Raw genomic sequence first — 19,182 nt, forward strand, 5'->3', positions numbered from 1 at the left:
ATTTTATCTCCAGCTTGTGAGCACATGCTATTTTCTTTGCTTAACCTACATGACTAGAAACAGCATGCTCCTCTGCCTTGTTACCTGGAATAGCCAGGCAGGGGCCAGCAGAGACTGGCACTACCCTTTGGTGGGAGCAGTGATCTGGGCCTGACCTGGAACAGGTCACCTCATCACAGCTGGATGGGGCTGTTTGCTAAACTGCTCCCCTTAAAAAATAACTTCCTTATTTCCCAGCACAATTCAGCACAAAGCACCTCCTCTAATGAACTTGTCTTACCTCTGTTTTTATAGACTTTCTCTAACCCTCAGTCCCTATGCTCCTTCAAGCACAGAAGATGCCAGGTGTACAGAGGTAAGGGGAGAATTTGCACAGCAGTCAGGTGTTCTTGCTGCACTTCCAAGTCTATTCTGGAAGAAAAATGCACTCTTAGAAAGCAGGCTTACCTTTTAACAGCATAAGAATAACTTTAAATGCCATAGTTTGCAATACTGAACACTTCACTAATCAGTAACATCTGAAGGTAGTTAATGCCTCCACTACACTAAAACACCCCTTGGGAAAGCCCCAGCTGGGCTCCAGGGCAGGGGCTGAGCCATGCTGGAAGGGACGGGTGTGAGTAGGCTGCACAGCGCTGCTCAGACCCAGCACCCTCAGGGTGTGTGCATGGCCCTGCTCAGACCCAGCACCCTCAGGGTGTGTGCATAGCCCTGCTCAGACCCAGCACACTCAGGGTGTGTGCATGGCCCTGCTCAGACCCAGCACACTCAGGGCGTGTGCATGGCCCTGCTGAGACCCAGCACCCTCAGGGTGTGTGCAGGGCCCTGCTCAGACCCAGCACCCTCAGAGTGTGTGCATGGCCCTGCTGAGACCCAGCACCCTCAGGGTGTGTGCATGGCCCTGCTCAGACCCAGCACCCTCAGGGTGTGTGCAGGGCCCTGCTCAGACCCAGCACCCTCAGGGTGTGTGCAGGGCCCTGCTCAGACCCAGCACCCTCAGGGTGTGTGCAGGGCCCTGCTCAGACCCAGCACCCTCAGGGTGTGTGCAGGGCCCTGCTCAGACCCAGCACCCTCAGGGTGTGTGCAGGGCCCTGCTCAGACCCAGCACCCTCAGAGTGTGTGCATGGCCCTGCTGAGACCCAGCACCCTCAGGGTGTGTGCATGGCCCTGCTCAGACCCAGCACACTCAGGGTGTGTGCATGGCCCTGCTCAGACCCAGCACCCTCAGGATGTGTGCAGGGCCCTGCTCAGACCCAGCACTCTCATCACTGTTCCTACAGCTCCTGCTGGGCTGTGTCCCAGCAAATCCACAGAGCTGCTCTGCTGATGCTCCAAGGCTTTAAAGGGCTGGAACTCAGCTGACAGCCAGGTCACTCCACAGGTGGGCAGGGCCCTCTGAATTCATCCCAGCTTTCTTGAATTTGCTGGATGATGAACGTGGAAGCTCAGCTGTAGGTGTATCCTAACACTTAGTACAAGTTCTGATTTGTTCTTTATACTTGGCAACATTTGTACAAATGTAACAGACAGTGTCAAAACACCTTGGTTTTTATTTTCCTATCCTTTTTGAATCAGGTTAAGCTGTAAACAATTTCTTTTTCAATCAAATACTGCCAGCTAGAATTATTTCCATTCATGCATCACTGAAAACAAAAAGGGTATTTTACCTTAAGTATGGATTTTTCATTTTAAACCATGTCACTTTATACAGAAACCAATAGCTAGATTCAATGCACCCTGATTAGTTATGTAAACAGATAACCCCCAAAAAGACCCACATCGATAGAATGAGTAAGTTGGTTCCTTCATAGCATGGAAATTAAAATCTCTCCTGACTTGAGGTTAACATGGTCAGGAACACAGAGTGTGGCACATAAATCCATCTAGGAGGTGTATAAATTGCACTGTATCTGAATTAACAAAGTTATGCATAATGAAATGCACAGTTTAAATTCATGCTAGAAAGCATTTTTCAATATGAAGTGGCAGCCAACTGGCAACCATAACAGTTAGGTTCTGCACCATCATTTATGGCATTATAGATAACTATTACATATAGCATACTTAAAAACCCTGAAGGATTGTGTTACTTGAAACATTCTCCAGGCAGTCATTTGGTTTGAAACATTGGGAGAAAGACTAAAGAGATCACCATCTTATACCAACTATGGTACCTTTCACTTCCATGAAGTAAATCAGATATGGTGTGTATTTCACAGTAACAAAGTTGCTTAATGCCTTTTCTCCAACAGTAGGATTGTGGTAAATGTTTCTGCCCTCAGATCACCATTGTCCTGGTGGCTTTCCCTTTTTTCAAGTTTGGGTAACTACACTGAGCACTTTTCCTGGTTTTTAACTATTCATCAGTCCTTTGAGAATATCATCAGAGAGTTCCAGCAGCGGGAGTTCCGGGGACGGGATGTCCAGGGGGGGAAGGTTGGGTATTGGAATGTCCTTTGCCTTCCCAGCAGTTGTGGCAAACTTCTGCCAAGTTGCAGCTGAAGAAGCAGATTCCGAGTGCTGCTGCAGACCCCACAACTCTGACTTCTCCACAAAGTCAGTGTCTACATCCAACTCCTTGTCTACTGGAGATTTTTGGAGTCTAGCTCTTTCTGCTTTTAACTGCTTATTCTCTCTCCTTAACCTCTCGTTTTCAGCTACAAGAGATTCTATGAGCTGCTTCAAATCTGCAATTTTGGTTGCCTGCTCCTCTATTATTGTTTTGTCATCTTTTGGCGCTTTACTCCCAATACATGCTTCCACTGGCTCCTTTTTTTTCTGCAGCAGAAACAGAAGTGTATCTGGGTCCCTGTCAAAGACACCCCGAACATCCTGTGAATGTTTCTCTGTGGAAGAGCTGTATTTCTGAGCAACAGGAACCAGTATGTTTTGATCATCAGAGTCTTCAGCAGATGGCCTGTAAGAAGTCTGAAGATGTGCAGATGCTTCCTTGTCAGCACTCTGCTGGGCTTTCAGCTTTTCCTCCCTCTTTGCCCTTTTCCACCTCTCCTGGATGAGCAGTAACTGTTTCATATGACTATCCCTTTGTAATTCCAGTGATAGCTGAGCCTGAGTAAGAACAAGATTAAACAGTTTAGCTGGTGATCCCTAATACCACCCAAATATTCACAAACACTGAATTACATGTGTGTAAATATTTACATCAACAGCATCACTGCATGCCCAAGAGGGAGAGCTTTTGTTATTCAGACATTAAGTCCAACAGGAAATGTTCTCTGCTTCTACAGTGCAAAAGATTCAGATATGTCAGATTTAGCATAACCACTGGTCTGTTTGTTTGTAAGTCACTGACCAGGCTACAATACCTCTGGGCAGAGGCACCCAGGGTTTAACTGACCTATGACCAACACCAAGAAGGAAGAGATTCACTTGGCATGCACAGCCACACTCTGGCTAAACAATGCACACTTTTTGTATGCTTCTGTGATGGTATCTGTGTAGCTGTATCAATAACATCTAAAATGAAGCAGCAAATTGCTCCAAGGCCAGGTATGGACCCAAAGGATTCAGCCATATTTAATGAAGGAGGTGGCACAGTGGTTATGAACTCACCTGGATCAAAGACCATTTTTCTACAAGAATGACCCACTGGAGCAAAGACAGATTCTGATCTCCAAGGGTTATTTGATTTCACAATATTGGCTAAATTCAAAGCCTGCTGGTACAAAAGTACTGAGCAGACTGCACTACTACATTCACAGATAAACATGCAATGAATAAGAAAAAGTGTCAGGGCTGCTGTTCTAGAGATCCCCCAATCAGGATGCATTAAGCCAAAATGACACACTGTAGGTGAGATGCTTGGTTTTTTGTCTCAGCAAAATACTAACAGAAAAAGTTAATGACACATGTTTTGTCACATACTTGAAGATGTCTGGCAGACTACAAAGCTGGAGACCCCTTGGGTGGGTTAAGGTTTCTCTTGTCCTTGGAAAAACTCTCTAGGAAGGTAAGTATTACCACACTTGTGAAACTCCTGGTGCAGTTGCCAAGGGTTCAGAGAATTTTGCAGAGGTTAATGGCCAGGAGGGGTGTGATCAGACCCAAGGGGACCCATGGGCACACCAGGGGCTGTGGCTGGTTGTGGCAGCTGCTGTGCTCAGGTCTCACCTGCTCCGACTGGGTCAGCTTCATGGCATCCGTGAGGTACCCTGTGGGACAGAACATCATCCATCAGCACTCAGGGCAGCCTGGGAAACCTGAACACCTCCAGAAAAGCTAAGGAAAGCCTTCAGACCTGTGTGCTCAACTCCCACATAAAGGCAGCAGTCTAGAGGGAAAGTATTTACAAGTTACAGTGGCTGGAAACACCTGCTATTTGTCAGAAGTCTGAAAAAAATCAGTGTAAGACCTTGTAGTGCACACTACACCCTTCCCATGGTAACCTGTTGGCTTGGGTCACTCCAGTTTGTTTTTAGAGCAGCAGAAATTTCCAGAAAGACTTTGAGCATATCTTACTAGTGCTGAAAATGACAATGTATGAGCAATTCTCAACCAAATTTGGAATGATGCAAGACAAAAGCAAGAAACATTCAGTGTAGTTTTGGGTTTGATCTTGGTATATGAAGTGAAAGAAAACAAAAAATATGCATTTTAGAATGTAAGTGCAATCCCTCATCGCTCTGAGTATTCATAAATACCAAAGAAACTATTAGTTTCTCACTTCATGGGGTTTTCCAGTATTTATGAATGGAGGCAGAATGCCTGGTATCCAGGTTACCACATTCAGAGCAGCCACTTACTTTGTCTCCACACAAGCCCTGTCAGTGAAAATGCCCTACTTGTTGCACCAGTTAAGACCTCCTTTCTTCTTCTGCCAAGGAGCTGCACACTGTCAGAGAGCTGAGGGACCCCAACACAAAAAGTGAAGCAGGACTGTTTAAAGGGACAGGTAAAAGCACAAGATCTCGCAGAGGAGAGGCTGTCCCTGCAGAGTCAAGGTCTGTGATGGAAGCTGCTGTTTAGCTTGAGTTCTGGGGAGCTCTCACCTGTTCCTAGCTGCCTTGATGCAGACATTAGGAAAGGGAAGTTTTGTAAGCATTTGTCCTTTACCAACAGAGAAAGCACTGTGCCCTCGCCTATGAAAGCAGTAAAGAAAATGCAGAGTATACAGTGAAACTGGCTTAGAGCAGGTACACAACTTCAGTCTGTGCACACCACAAGGTGTTGGCTTCATCTTCAGTCAAGAACTGCCTTCACAATGATAATCACCCCCAATCTAAACAACTTGGAAATGTCTGACTTTAGCTGCTCACGTGAGAAAAAAACGTTTTCAAAAGGGTTCTTGATCTGGACTGAAAAACAAACTGACATTTTAAAAATATATATTTTTCAAGTTACTAGACATTCTGCTTACACAGAATCACAGAATCTGCTGAGCTGGAAGGGACCCAGCAGGACCATCAAGGCCAACTCCTGGTGCTGTGCAGGACAGCCCAAGAATCCCAATCAAACACTGTTCAAATACTTCTTGAACTCAAGACAGGCTTGGTGCATGCAAATCTAGAAATGGATTTTAAGAGCTGAAATGTGAGAAATAACCTACTCACCAGCAGCTTTTTTGTGACAGGAAATTGCTTCTTCATATTTCCCCGCTGCCAACAAGCGGTCTGCTTTTCTGCTTTGCTGGTGAGCCTTAAAATGAAAAAAACCAACATTACATCAATGAGGGTTAATGGGCAAATAGTTACACCTATCTTTAAAGTAACCAATACATCTGAAAAACCTGTACTGATTCCAGTTCTCAGGCTTTTAGGCTCAAATTTTCACTCCCTTCCCAGCTTTGTAACTGGACTTCTTTAATAGTATCTTACAAGAGTCTGTACTGGTAAGAAGTGAAGTTTGTTAATGTAGCAAAACTGGTGTGTACACAACAAAATACTTTTGAAGCTGTTCCTCAGAAAGCACATGTTCCCCTTTCTAGGCAGGCATTTACCATAGTAATGCAAAAAGAACACTGGGCCAAAAGAAGTTATGAGAAGTTAGAAGTATTTTGGACCAATTTACCTGGCAAAATGCAAGATATTTCAATTGTGTTACATCTTACAGCTGATTTGATATTTTCTGCTGCCCTATGCTCAAGACATTTTGCCTCTTGGGTGAATAACTTGCTTTTTATTTTTGTCTGCAGCTTACACCAAAGAATGGTTGCAGCACAGCCATAGTTAAAAGTATCAAAGTCACGTTGTTGCTGCACAACAGTTAAATCTATATGAGTATTTGTAAACCACTAATGTAAACCACCAACACAGACTAAGGTTGTTGCTGAAAGCAAACATTTGATGCAAGTATTTGCATATGCTTAGTGAGAAACCATTGCATAACCAGCACTGCAACACTCATGAAAGCAAGGCTTTTTTCTGTCATTACTACAAGACATGGATTTTATGGCCCTTCCTCCAAGACAAGCTGTGGAATGTGAAAGGCTGCAAGCACTAGCTGGTGAGGCTGTGTGTCAAAGGAAGGGGACCAGGACACCAGATGGTTCATCACAGGTCCAGTTTATTGAAGAAAGCATCAAACACTTATACAGCAAATAATAAGCTTATGAATATTCTGTAAGCCAAGCAATCTATAGGTTAAACTATACCATTAACTCTTCCTCATTCCTTAGGGGTTATATCTCTCTTTTCTCATGTCTCTTTCACTATTTGTTATCATACTACAGCTAGGCCCAAGGACACACTATCTTACAGGTGCAGGACTTGGAATTAGCCATGGCTTTGTACTTTTCCAGTCTCTAGTCAGCTAAATTTCCCAACAGCTGTGAGTTACACACACTGCTCAGCACTGCTTCACTACAGGTGGAGCTTGAGGTAAACAGACATCAGGTACTGATACTTACATGGTACTGACATTAACATGCATTTAAAATACAAGTCCCAAAATGAACATCAGTTTATCTGCCAAGTGGAGTTATGCCCTACAGTATTACAGTAAGTTCAGTGTTCTACCAGAATCTTAGCAGCTCTGACACCACAGAAGAGAAAACTTGTAGAGAAAACACCTGTTTGGGCAACAGCTGCTCTTAGGCAATCCCTGGCAGTAACATCACTCTATGAACACATTTGGCTTTCCTAAAACTGATTTCATATGCTAATATGGTGTGTTCTTAAAAAACCTAAACCACAACTCCCTGATTTTTCACAAGAAATATTCTTTGTTATATTCTTCTTCCTCACCTTCACTGAATCCCCAGAGCATTGTTAGCATTTCCCATTTCTTCTGAGGTTAAATAATCTCAGAAGAGGAAGCATTTTCCTATTGGAAAATCATCTGTTTTATGGCCTTTTTCTATGGACTCCTACGAACAACATATGCCAGAAAGATAAACTTATTTCCCTTTGATATGAACAAACAGTATCAGCACAGACAGAGCCACCTCCTTGGTTATTCCTGGCAGCTTGTCCCATTACAAATTAGCTATGTCATGGACATAACACCTGAGCTAGTTCTTTGCAAAACAATTTTTCAGTAAATTAGTATTGATACAGCTGCTTCTGCAAACTGCATGGGCGGGTCTGAAAAAACAGGGAAAGAGGAAATAGAATAGCCAGAGACAGAAGAACTGAAAAAGCAATTCAACAAGTCAGAGGACAAGTTTCATTTTGGTTTTTACATATGAGAATTTGAGCCCCATTGTTTTCAAACATTATTCATGTATGTTTTAAACTGCTGGAGTGTGATCTTACTCAAATCACTTAAGCACATGCAGAACATCTGAGGACATTCAGTTCTTATTTGAGCAATTAAATTATTTCCATTCTCAATTAACTTCCAGTGAAGCTGAAGGGAGTCTGAAGAAGTTGGGCTGAACTGTGAATAAAATTAAGAAAACAAAAGTCCATAGATGTAGGCAAAAACAAAACCTAGGGTTCTCTGACAACAAGATCACAATGCCTTTCTGGCTCTTACATCAAAATACACGTGTCAGGCTATCTTACTCTGATGCAACAGAATTCTCAATAGAAAACAACAGGAGCCACACCAGAAAAAAAAAATCAGTTTTCAGCAGAGCCCTGTGTGAGAAAACTAGCTGTTTTACAGTCAGTCATGGGCAAGGAATTCCTATTTTCCTATCTTTTCCTGACAGGCTGACAAGAAAATACTTGCTCATTTATTCTAATTCCAACTAATATAACTAATTCCAATTAGTTGACTGTGGAAAGATCAAGGAATTTCTCCCACTTTCACATTAGCTTATTTATGAAGAAGCAATTGGAAGAAATTAATGGTGCTGTTTCCTAGCAGCAAGTGATGAAGCTGCAACAGAAGCATCTGGATGCTTACTAGCCATTATCATGGATGAACTTCTGCATCTTGGCTGCTCTGAAGGTTTGTTCTTAGTGCTCAGTTACCCTCAGCCATGCAGCTTCCACCACTGTTAGCACATCTGTTTTGAACTCAGAGTGGCCTGTGTCCCACTATAAAACTGGCAATGGAAGAACTGGTCCTCTGTCATACAGAGAAGATAACTCTCAAGTTTATCCCTGCTCGGATGTCAAGTTAGAGGAAGGTATTTACACAACAGCTCTGGAGCTCAGTGCTGGTTCCCAGCAGACAGAGGCAGGATTGCTTTGACTTTGGTCTTGCTGCTGTGATTACAGAAACACCTGCTGCTTGACTGTGGTGGGCTTATAGATCTCATTTCTCTTTCCTCTTCCACTGCTGGAAATTAATGCAGGATGGGGTGTAAGTAAAATTATACTTTATTAAGAAGCTATAGAATTGAAAAGGGGAAGCAGGCTGACAACTACTTTCAGATGTCCCTCCCAATCCTGATGAGCAGGAATTCCCAGTAGGCAAATGGACAGGTGTAACAACTTGACTCTTGTAATAGGAAGCAGGTGTGAGTGAAGGATGGCCAAGCTATAAAGCTTCCTCACCTTGCTCCAATGTAATTGGTTCTTAAGAGATTTAGGCAAGCCTTACTGTGTGACTTGGAGCACTCTGGATTAACTGGAGAAGGTAAGTGAGACATTTTTCCACACCCTCTGTAAATGTAGTGAGATGCTGAGGGATGATTCTTGCTTTACTAAGTTTTAGTGCTATTCTGGAAGTGTTCCTATTTGATCTTTCCACCTGACTAGCCCAAATCATTGCCTATGTAATCTCTGAACAGCAGGATAAAACCCAATCAAATAATCCTCTAGAACAGCAATGAGGGTTTCCTCTTTACTGTCAGCTTTCTTTAACCAAAATTTAACATTCCACTTCTTTGTTGGTTTGGTTTTTTCCCCACTATAGACTAGATAATGATGTGACTGCAGGCGGTGAGAAATGAAGCCACAAGACCACTTGCCAGGACTATTACTGTTCCTTCAAAGGAAAAAATAGCAATGTTTTCTTTCTAGACACAGCATCCTCTTACAACTTAAAGGACTACCACAGTGTGATCCTGGCTTAGGTTGTGGGGATAAGGAAGGAAAGCTGCTACTCTTCCCATACAACTCTAGCTGATGGTTAGCTATCATGGAAAGGAGCATAACAGGGAAAAAAAAAATAAAAATAGTGTTCTAAAAAAAAAAAAGGGCAGATGTAGTATACATTTTCAAACAGGGTAGGCCTACTACCCTCTCCTCAGAGTAGTCATTTGCAGCAGTGCTCCTGCAGCTGAGACAGGTATGTTTCGTTTTTCTCTGTTCCTCTAATGGAACAGCTCTTCACTGGACAAAGCCTTGCACAAGATGTTAAGCTTACAGCCTTCTTAGTATATTACAAAGGACTCACCAGAAAATGATGTATTTTAACGGGATTAGGGAGCACAGATTACAGCACTTTGCTTAATGTGACAAAGGCAGGAAAAACCCAGCTGCTAGAGTAATGGGGCCTGATGAAAGTTTAACTGCAAAGAAGTTTCTGTTTGTAAATGTTTTAAGTGAAATCACTGTTTGATGCTGCTATCATCTATTTCATGTTATGGACTGTGTATATCAGTTATTATTGCCTGAAAATATTAATACCTGTGCTCTCCTACTGCTGAAAACAAGGAGGAAGGGTTTTATTGAGCAATGAGGGATCTATTTTAGGATTTGTTTCCTTAAGGCTATAGGTCTGATTTCTATTTTGAACAGTCAAAGTGCACACTGCATTGCTGCCCTACTATCCAGAAGAGTGCTGAGTGTTTTCCATGTGGGTGTTTACAGCAGCAGGCCACAAAGGGTGGGACAAGGTGGTGCACCATGGCTCTCCCCACCCCACACACACTCGGTCAGAGGCCACATATACAGAAGCCTCTTTCAAAGCCCTCCTTACCAGGAAATAGTGAATTTAGAAAGGTTTGAATGTGTATGTCCTCATATGCACTGAAAAATGTAATGAGAGAATACAAGTGCAAAACTTGATCTGAGAGGTCTAAGAATAAACTATGGCCGTTCATTTACTAAAAAAAGTGCAGCCTTGATCAGAGTGACTATGGAAAATGCTGGTATTCAGTGGCAGTTGCACTAAAAGTAAAAATAATAATAGAGTTGTACCATAACTTATGCTAAATAATGAGAATATATTTGCAGAAAAACTAAAGAAATGGGAATGGTTTAGTTTTACCAAGAGAAGCAAGCCCCCATTTTTAAATACTTCTGTTCTGTAGAGAAACATGACTAAAGGTCAACCAAAATATGGCAGAACCCATTGTGGCTGTTCAACCAAGACCACTAGTCACATGTTAGCTCAACTTTCTGTTTTTGAAAGCCTGTATTTAGCAAGGTTGACAGAACAATGACTCAACTGTGTAAATTATAGGTTAGTGTTCCTATAGAGCAAAACAAGTAAGTGACACTATCATGAGAACGTTAATGTTGAGAGTACAGACCCACTTTGAATCACTTTGTATTGAATTGTGAAGATGTCAAAGTTCACCTTGCATGTAAGCAATAGCATTAGACCTTAAATATGTGGGCAGACAAGCAAGCAGCTGTTTAGGCAACCCCATTAATTGACTGAATAGCTCTAACTGACTATGCCTGTGCTCCCAACCTATTCCAAGTTTCAGATGAAATGGTTACTCTGAGTTCCTCACCATGCAAATGCAATTAAAAGATCTGGAATGAACCCAACTTGCATCCATACTGCTCAGGTTAGGTGGAGCATTCCAAACCCCATCCAGGCAGAGCTGTAGCCCTTTCCCTGAGCACCTGCACCTTCATTAAGGTGCTGCACAGTCAAATCAACCTCATTCAGTACCTTTATTCAGTATGATAAAAGCACTAAATGCTTCCACTTGTTTTTCAGAGCATTTTCAGACTCCCAGAATAAATTAGGTTGGAAAAGACAGTGAGATTAAGTTCAGCCTGTGACTGAACACCACTCTGTCAATGAGACCATAGCAATGAGTGTCATGTCTGGTCTTTCCTTATCCAGAGATGGTGACTCTACCACCTCCTCAGAGCATTTTGTGTGCCTGCAGATCTCAGCTGCTTTGGCTATGTCCTTTTTGTCCCCATATAAAATGTGACACAGCTGGTACTACACAAGTCTTGCTAACTGAAGGTTAAATGAGAACCATTCCACTGCCCTGATAAACAAAACCAGTCTGGGCTTTTGTATGTAGCCCTAAACCACAAGGCTCAAGCTGTTACAGCAATTGAGCTGCCTCTCAATAGGAGCATCTGAACCATTGCAACAAATTGTCCAAGTAAACAAGCTTCCAAGAGCAACAATTTCAAAACAAGTGGGGCAGAAAGGCTTCAGCTGTGCCTTCAGTCTGTCTCACCAGGCTTCTCTGAGATGGCTTCATTTGGGTCTTTAATCTGCTGGTCATGCTTACTCAGGGCTGAGCTCTGTGCTTGATGAGAGCCATGCAAGGCCAGTGTGACACAGCAGAAAGGCACAGCTGGTAGGTACCCAAACAGCACAGGTACAGTGAGCAAATAACACCTGCAACCACCCAGTGCTTAGCTAATGATGTTCTTGACTGGAAGCTGCTGCAAGTTGTTTTATGTGCCACAAGGAACAGTTCTGTGTGGTGCTTTTACAGCAGTTACATTCCTGCACACAACACTGTCCAGCTTTTCCAAGGTGGCTATTACTGATCTGGCTGTTCAGCTGAGTATCTGATCACCTCCAGCCACTTCACTCAGATATGCTGCAGCCTCTGTAATTCACACCTTTTGGTTCTTCCACACTGTGGTAAGAACAGATTTTGTGTTAAGCATGTCTGTCTAGTGATACTTCCCCTTTTGTTACCTTACAAGCTTGTTCTCTGTAACTGGACTTCAGAACTGAGTGCATCTGCCTTTTTTTGGTTTCATTCTACACTGGAAGATGAAGTCTAGCAGCTGACTGGTTAAGACTGAAAAAAAAAAATCAAAGAAAATAAATGGGGTTCCATGGATGTTTCTGTAGATTAACATAATATTCCTGGTTTTCCAATGAAAATAACAGAAGTGCAGGCTGGCATTAAGTCTCAAACACATTAACATGTGTGGTTTAAATTCTCTGGTCTCTCATGAACTTCTGTAGATGTTTTCTATTTTCTCCTCCGACCCTTCCATGTTGCATATTTATTCTGCTTGTTATTTTGCCTTTGTGTGGATGCACTATTACCTCATTTTGAAATAATTAAGTTAACCATTGATTGGCTTGCGCTGCAATGGTTGCTAGTGATGGCTAGCAGCATTAATATTAAAAGTTTTCATTACATGAGATTCTTGGAATACACATTTTGTGCTGTTCTCACTCCAGCTATTGGTCTGTGCTTTCTGGTTTTCACTAAAACAGCAGCTCTTCAAGCTGGCTCCTTTTTGCTTCAGGAAACTTCAGAAGTGACAGATATTAACCAGGTTTTGGATTGTATTTTATTACAAACCATACAAATACAACTACCTTGCAGGAAGAATACAAGGTAGAGGTGCTATGGCTCCTTAGCTACAGGACAGAACTGAGCTGTGAAAGTAGAATCTGCAGAATTATGAAGTTCTGGGTGTCAAACTCTGTTTAAGGAGCAATTTCTAGTCTCCTCCTGAGGTTAATACTATTTGCCTCACTTTTACTGTTATTTCTAAGCTTCTGCTGGTCAGCAGTGTGTGGTTGTGCTTCTTAACTTGAACTTTTGCTCCTACACCTAAGGGTAAAATTATGGCTGGATGTGGGATCAAAATTCTGTGCCAAAATCAGAGGGCAGCAGGAAGTGTCCCAATAGCAAGCAGCACAGAGAAGCTCTCAAGGTGCTCTGTAAAAACATGCAGTGTTCATAGAAGAATTATCTGCATGCTTTTATAGTGTAAGTTTTAATTTGTAAATAGAATGTTGAGGTGTTTTTGGTCTAGATTATGTGTGAAATAAGTAATCAGCTGTGCATGGCTGCCTGCTGGTGCAGGGACTCCACTTGCTTCATGCTGCTTTTAAGTTCCATGGCATAACCTAAATTCTTTTTTGTGTGAGGTTGAAGAAGACTCGGTTCCATATTTATTTTAGGGAAATGTATCTTTCAGAAAAAGAGCATAATTGAAGCCAGGAAAATAGAAGATATGGCATTAGAGTGTAAGGGGTGGGGTGTGGTTGTTTTGGTTTTGTTCTGGTTATTGTTTTGTTTGGGGTTTTTTTGGTGGTCAGACCAACTGGCCAGGAAAATCAGGACAATATCCATGCTTCCCAGTAACTAAGACTAGATGCACCAATCCACTATTAATAGACAATTTTTACAAGACAAAGCAAGATTCAAGTACTGTAATAATTCTAATGAATAGCTTTAACTGATGAAAAATGGGTTTTGTGAAAATTGTCAAGCCATGATATATTGGAAGAGGGAAAATAACTTGTATTTAAAATATTGATAGCAGTTAAATAAGACTAATGATTACTGTACCACTTTGTAGTTTAGTTGTTGGCTGATTTGGTAGCTTTGGTTGGTTTTCCTTTTTTTTTTTTTGGTAGCTTTATTTTCCTCATTGGCATATTTGGAAAAAGTTGTGCTTTTCCAATTCACTGGAACTAGATCTAGGTTAGAGAAGAAATTTATGGGAAAAGAGAGTGCAATAGGTAACACTGGATAGTATCAAAACCTTAAATGAACATCCTTATTTTGGAGTTGGCACCTTCCCTGAATGATGCTGTCAGTCTGAAGCTCCACAGCAGGGAGGGGCTGTGAACAGCAGAGCTTTGCAGAACTGAAGTCACTCCTTCCTGTTCATGTCCTTGTAAAAATCCAGGCATGCTCTAACCATGGTGCTTACCCACTCAACCCTCTTACCATGAGGAGTTTCCACGGTGCCTGACACAGCCTCAATGGATGTGTCACTCTCCTGTATATGATGGTCCATGACTACATTGCACAGCAGCTTCAAGAAAAGTTTTTGTATTTCAGGACACACTCAGGCAGTAGGAACATATTCACAGGGAAATTCAGAGTTTTGTGTATCAAAGTGTGTAAAGCAACTCTTTTTCCTGTATCATCCATTACATCCAGAATTGTCTTGACCTTATTGTCAGCCTGGAGCTAGACAGGCATGGTGACTGCACACTCCTGTTGTGCTTGCAAGGTTATAAACCAGACTTTAGTCACGGTCATGTCACTCCTACAGTCCTCCTAAGTGGTCTCAGTAAGAAACATTACTGGCTGGTGATATTGCCAAAAAAGTTGCTACTTTCAGACATTTACTAGTGAATGTACAACTATAATTTTCTCTTTAGAATCTTATGAACTACTATCTACTTTTTAAAAAGGTTTTTACAATGTCTGTGAAATAACTATAATTTAGCCCTCCTGTTTTACCATGCTTTAAGCTTGCCTGACTTTAAACCCCATGACATCAACAGGTCACAAGAGCCTTCCTATTTCCTGTTGTTACTTATTTCAATTAGTCTTTCAGTAGACAGAGTAAAAAGTGAGACAGTATGATGCTGACATACTTGGAGTGGTTCTGCACCACTGCAGAACCCACAGATCTAAATAGACCAACTTCCTATTACACTGCCAGCCCTAATTCCATAGGTGGTCTGCAATGACAGCTGTGTAAATCTTTCTGAAACTAGGGAGAGCAACCTAGGAATACCTGATTGACTCTGTAGGCAGTGATTTGTCAGGGCTGCCCCATCCTGGCATAAGTATGCTTTGGTTACAACCTAAACTGACACAAGTCTCTGAGGTTTGCATGCCAATGTCTAAACAATTCCTGGACCTAACTGGAAGCAATACAGCTGTATTCTCAGTGTGCTGCCTCTGGCTAACTGGACTGCTGGACCCAAACTTGTTTTCTAAGGGAATGCTCTGTGTATCACCACATAGCCAAGCTACAGCTCTGCTAAAACCCACAGGGAAGCAGAGAATTCACTCTTCTTGACCTGGATCTTGTCTATGGGACAGAGACCTGCCAATTCAGACCGTTTAACATCTGATTAGCTTTTGTGAAGAAGCATGTTTTAGACTGCGTTTCAGTTCAGGTTTCTTAGAAATTTAGTTTAAGCAAAACAATGACTGACTTAAGGTTTTAAAGCATTTCACCTTCTGAAATTAGAGGAAGCACTAAGCCAATACCAGGCCCTGACAAGCCTCTAAAACTCTTGAAACCCTCACGGTTACGGCCTGTGTCATCTAAACGCTTCCTCCAGACGCTTCCTTCCTGAGCTGCCCTTGTCCCTCTCTTTTGCAAGGCGCTGTCCCCACACGTCTCCAATCTAAGCATGCCACGACACGCACCCGGCTGCTTCCCTCTCCGTGCCGCGCTCCGGGCCCGGGGCAGCGCTGTCCCCGGCGGCACCGGGAGCGGGCCCGGGGCAGCGCTGTCCCCGGCGGCACCGGGAGCGGGCCCGGGGCAGCGCTGTCCCCGGCGGCACCGGCCCAGCGCACCCCGCTCCCTCCCGGAGCCGCCGCTGGGCCCCGCTCCCGTCCGGACAGGGCCTGGCCCGACACCTGGACAGGTGTTTGGGGGGAAGAAGGGCAGCAAGAGCTCCTTGTTCTGTTCAGGTCGCGCCTCTCCGCCTGCTCACCCGGGGCTGGGAGCCGAGCGGTGTCACCCTCTCCCCGCTGTCTGAGCGGCGGCAGCAGCGGCGGCACCGGCTGACCCGACGCGTCCCCCCTTCCCCTCCTCTCCCCACGCTCACCAGGTTGAGGGGCCCCTCCATCACTTCCATGGACGGCGGGGGCTGCGGGCACATGGGCGAGGGGCGCTCGCCGGTGCCCCCGGCCCGGCGCGTCCCGGCCCCGGCGCGGGTTGTAAACACGGCGGCCGCTTCCGCCCTGCCCGCGAGAGCCGCGCGCTGCCTCGCGAGACTTCCGGGCCGCGTCGCCGGGGCAACGAGCGCCGCGCGCACCGCCCGCCCTGAGGGCGGGGGGAGCGGTCTGAGGGAAAGTTGGGAATGGAGAGAGAAAAAAGAGGAGGAAAGGAAATGTTAGAATAGGGTATCCTAGGATATGCGGAGTTGGAAGGGATCCATCAGGATCATCGAGTCCAATTCCCGGCCCGCACAGGACACCTCAGAAACCACATCCTGTGCCCAAGAGCGTTGTCCAAATGCTCCTTGAGCTCTGTCAGCCTTGGGGCCGTGACCACTGCCCTGGGGAGCCTGCTCCAGTCCTCAGCCATACTCTAGGGAAGAACCTTTTCCTGATATCCAGCCTAAACCTCCCCTAACTCAGCTTAGTGCTGTTTTCTCGAGTCCTGTCAGTAGTCACAAGGGTGAAGAGATGAATGCCTGCTCCTCTGTTTCATAAGGATGTTGCAGATTGCAATGAGGGATCCCCTCAGTCTCCTCCAGGCTAAACAAACCAAACTGCCTCAGCCACTCCTTGGGCTTTGCTGCTTATGATCTTGATTTAAAGTATTTCAGCACTAATGGTTGTTCTGTAAGGATGAATAGTCTTACAGAGAGATTTCTAATCCAAGTTTGTGGTCGTGTATGCATGTTTATGTCAACTTTAGAGTGGCTTTTGACAATCTCCTGTAACATCACTGTATAAGAAGTGATGAGGTCTGATTTAGATAAATAAACATGGAGAAGGACTGAAAACTGGCTGAGCTGCCAGGCTCAGAGGGCTTGCTTTTATTATGATCAGTGGCAGAATTGCACTGGTGTCCAGTGACTACTGACATACCCCAAGCTATGATACTGGCTCCAATATTATTCAATTCAATCATTATCAGTATTACTTCATGTCCTCCACCACCCTCCTGCATGGAATACTGATAATGAGCTTGCTGGGGTGAGCTAGTCTGTGGGGAGAAGTGCCCCCAGCATGGCCCATACAGGTTCTTAGTGCAACACCAGCTAAATAAGTGCTTTTTACAGTGCAGCATGGAGAGGCTGTATAGAAATATGCATGAAAATATGAATGTCTGGTCAAAACCTTGCCTAGCAATACGTGATGTGGCTCCCAAAGAGTAAGAAATAGTTGTGTTTGAGTTGCATCATATTCTGGGCAGCATCAAGTCAGCATTCCCAGGCCTTTAATAAATGTCAGGAGGATATAATTCAAAATAATGGCTGTAAGTCAATATAAGGCTGGAACTGGCTTGTAAAATTTGGGTGTAGTTGTACATGCACACCAGAAACTAGCTGCTAAAGTGTCAGTCTGAGACCTCTGAAGCTCTGCACCCAGTCACTGCCACACAGAAGCTTTCAAACTAGCATGAAGACCAGCCCTGGGTGAGTTTAATTGAAATGCTGTAAAGAGAGAACTACCTTGCTCACCTTTTGGCTATATTCTTGCTATTTTTCTCGGACTTCTAGTTAATGTTATAGCTCTCTCTTCAAGAGAATGCTTATTGAGGGGAATAGAGCAAAATGTGAGGTAATAAAAAAGGCTATGCTACTAAATGCTTCTATTCCATGGTAGCTCAAAAAACACTTTACAAGTTCTAGGCAGAGACTTCAGGGACCAAGGGCTGTGATGAGGAGTGAGTGGTATTCCTGTGGGGAAAAGTTCCCCCAGCAGAGTCACAAAGCAGCAAAAGTGCAAGGGCTGCTCATGGCTTTTCATTGCAGGAATGCATGGAAACAGGTGACAATGGCATGGTACTAAAATGGCCATAGTATGTGTATGTGTGTGTTAACAGCACTGTAGTGTCAACTCTCCCACATAACAAGTGATAGAATAAGAGGAAATGGCCTCAAATTGCACCCAGGAAGGTTTACATTTGATATATAGGAAAAAAATATCCACTGACAGGGTTGTCAGGCATTTGGTACAAGCTGCCCAGGGCTGTGATGGAATAGCAGTCCCTGGAAGTATTCAAAGAACTTGTAGGTGTGGTACTTAGGGTTTATGGTGGACCTGGCAGTTTTAGGTTAATGCTTGGACTTGATCTTTTCCAGCCTCAATGATTCTGTGATTAATTATTCTAAATACACTGTCTTGAGAGGGACCAGTGTTACTGACCTAACAGAGCAGTGAAGCAGAGCACTGAACATGGTGAGGGTCATGGTCCTCACAACTTTGTGCTTTGTGAAGACCAGAGAAGCAAAGTGTGATAGAGGGATTCTGTGCAACTTTGTCAGCTGGAACCAAGGGTGGCAAGAGTTCGTATAATAGTCTGAAAGGGGGAAGAAGGCAAGAAAAAATAGGGAGAGATAAGAGAAGGTAGGGCTGAAGCCGAGACATCCAGAAGATCAAAAGTGGAAAAGCTAATTAGCAGCAAGTGTAGAAAGCCCAGAGTTCCCTCTGTGCCCTTTGTAGCCGCAATCCTCAGCGGTGAGTGGCATCTGTGGGTCTCTGAGGGAGCCCACATGGGCTGATATTGCACAGCTCCCAACTGTGCCTGTGCTGCAGGGACTAGCCCTGCAACATGGGAGTGCTGGGGGGAGCGTTCCTTCTGACATATGTGGTTAGACAGGATAGTCTCTTCTGGCAAGGAGCTTCCCAAAGACACCTTGCCAGTTCCCATTTTCATTTGCAAGAGTTTATCTATCACTTTGTTTCATTGTGTGTCAGCAAGTCAGATGCCTGTAGTCCAGAGGGGTTTTGGTCTAGAGCCCATTGATTGGATAGGAGATAGGTGAAAATGTCCTGTATCAGTTGTTAAAGGCATTGGTTGGCCTGGGTGAGGGAGAAGGGTAACTGGCACTTCACTGTCAGCACTTACACTTAGACATGAGACAGTAAAATTGAATTATTTCGTTGTACTGAACCATTGTGTTTCCTTTCCTCATGGACACATACTCATGAAAAATTAATATTTAGCTGTTATTTGTGGGAGTATAGTACCCATTTTGACCATCCCACTTGGT

General features: G+C 43.9%; 1 protein-coding gene across 1 annotated transcript; it reads right to left on the bottom strand.

Moving 5' to 3' along the window:
* Positions 1-1,548: 1,548 nt before the first annotated feature.
* Positions 1,549-16,190, bottom strand: NRBF2 (nuclear receptor binding factor 2). The gene is made up of 4 exons (XM_058810607.1): positions 16,060-16,190; positions 5,571-5,655; positions 4,132-4,172; positions 1,549-3,069 (listed from the first exon to the last, which is right to left on the bottom strand). The coding sequence occupies exons 1-4, from the start codon at positions 16,111-16,113 to the stop codon at positions 2,353-2,355; spliced, it is 897 nt and encodes a 298-aa protein (XP_058666590.1). The 5' UTR covers positions 16,114-16,190; the 3' UTR covers positions 1,549-2,352.
* Positions 16,191-19,182: the final 2,992 nt, after the last annotated feature.

Source organism: Ammospiza caudacuta, chromosome 9 (assembly GCF_027887145.1).
Source record: "Ammospiza caudacuta isolate bAmmCau1 chromosome 9, bAmmCau1.pri, whole genome shotgun sequence".
Lineage (NCBI taxonomy): Eukaryota > Metazoa > Chordata > Aves > Passeriformes > Passerellidae > Ammospiza > Ammospiza caudacuta.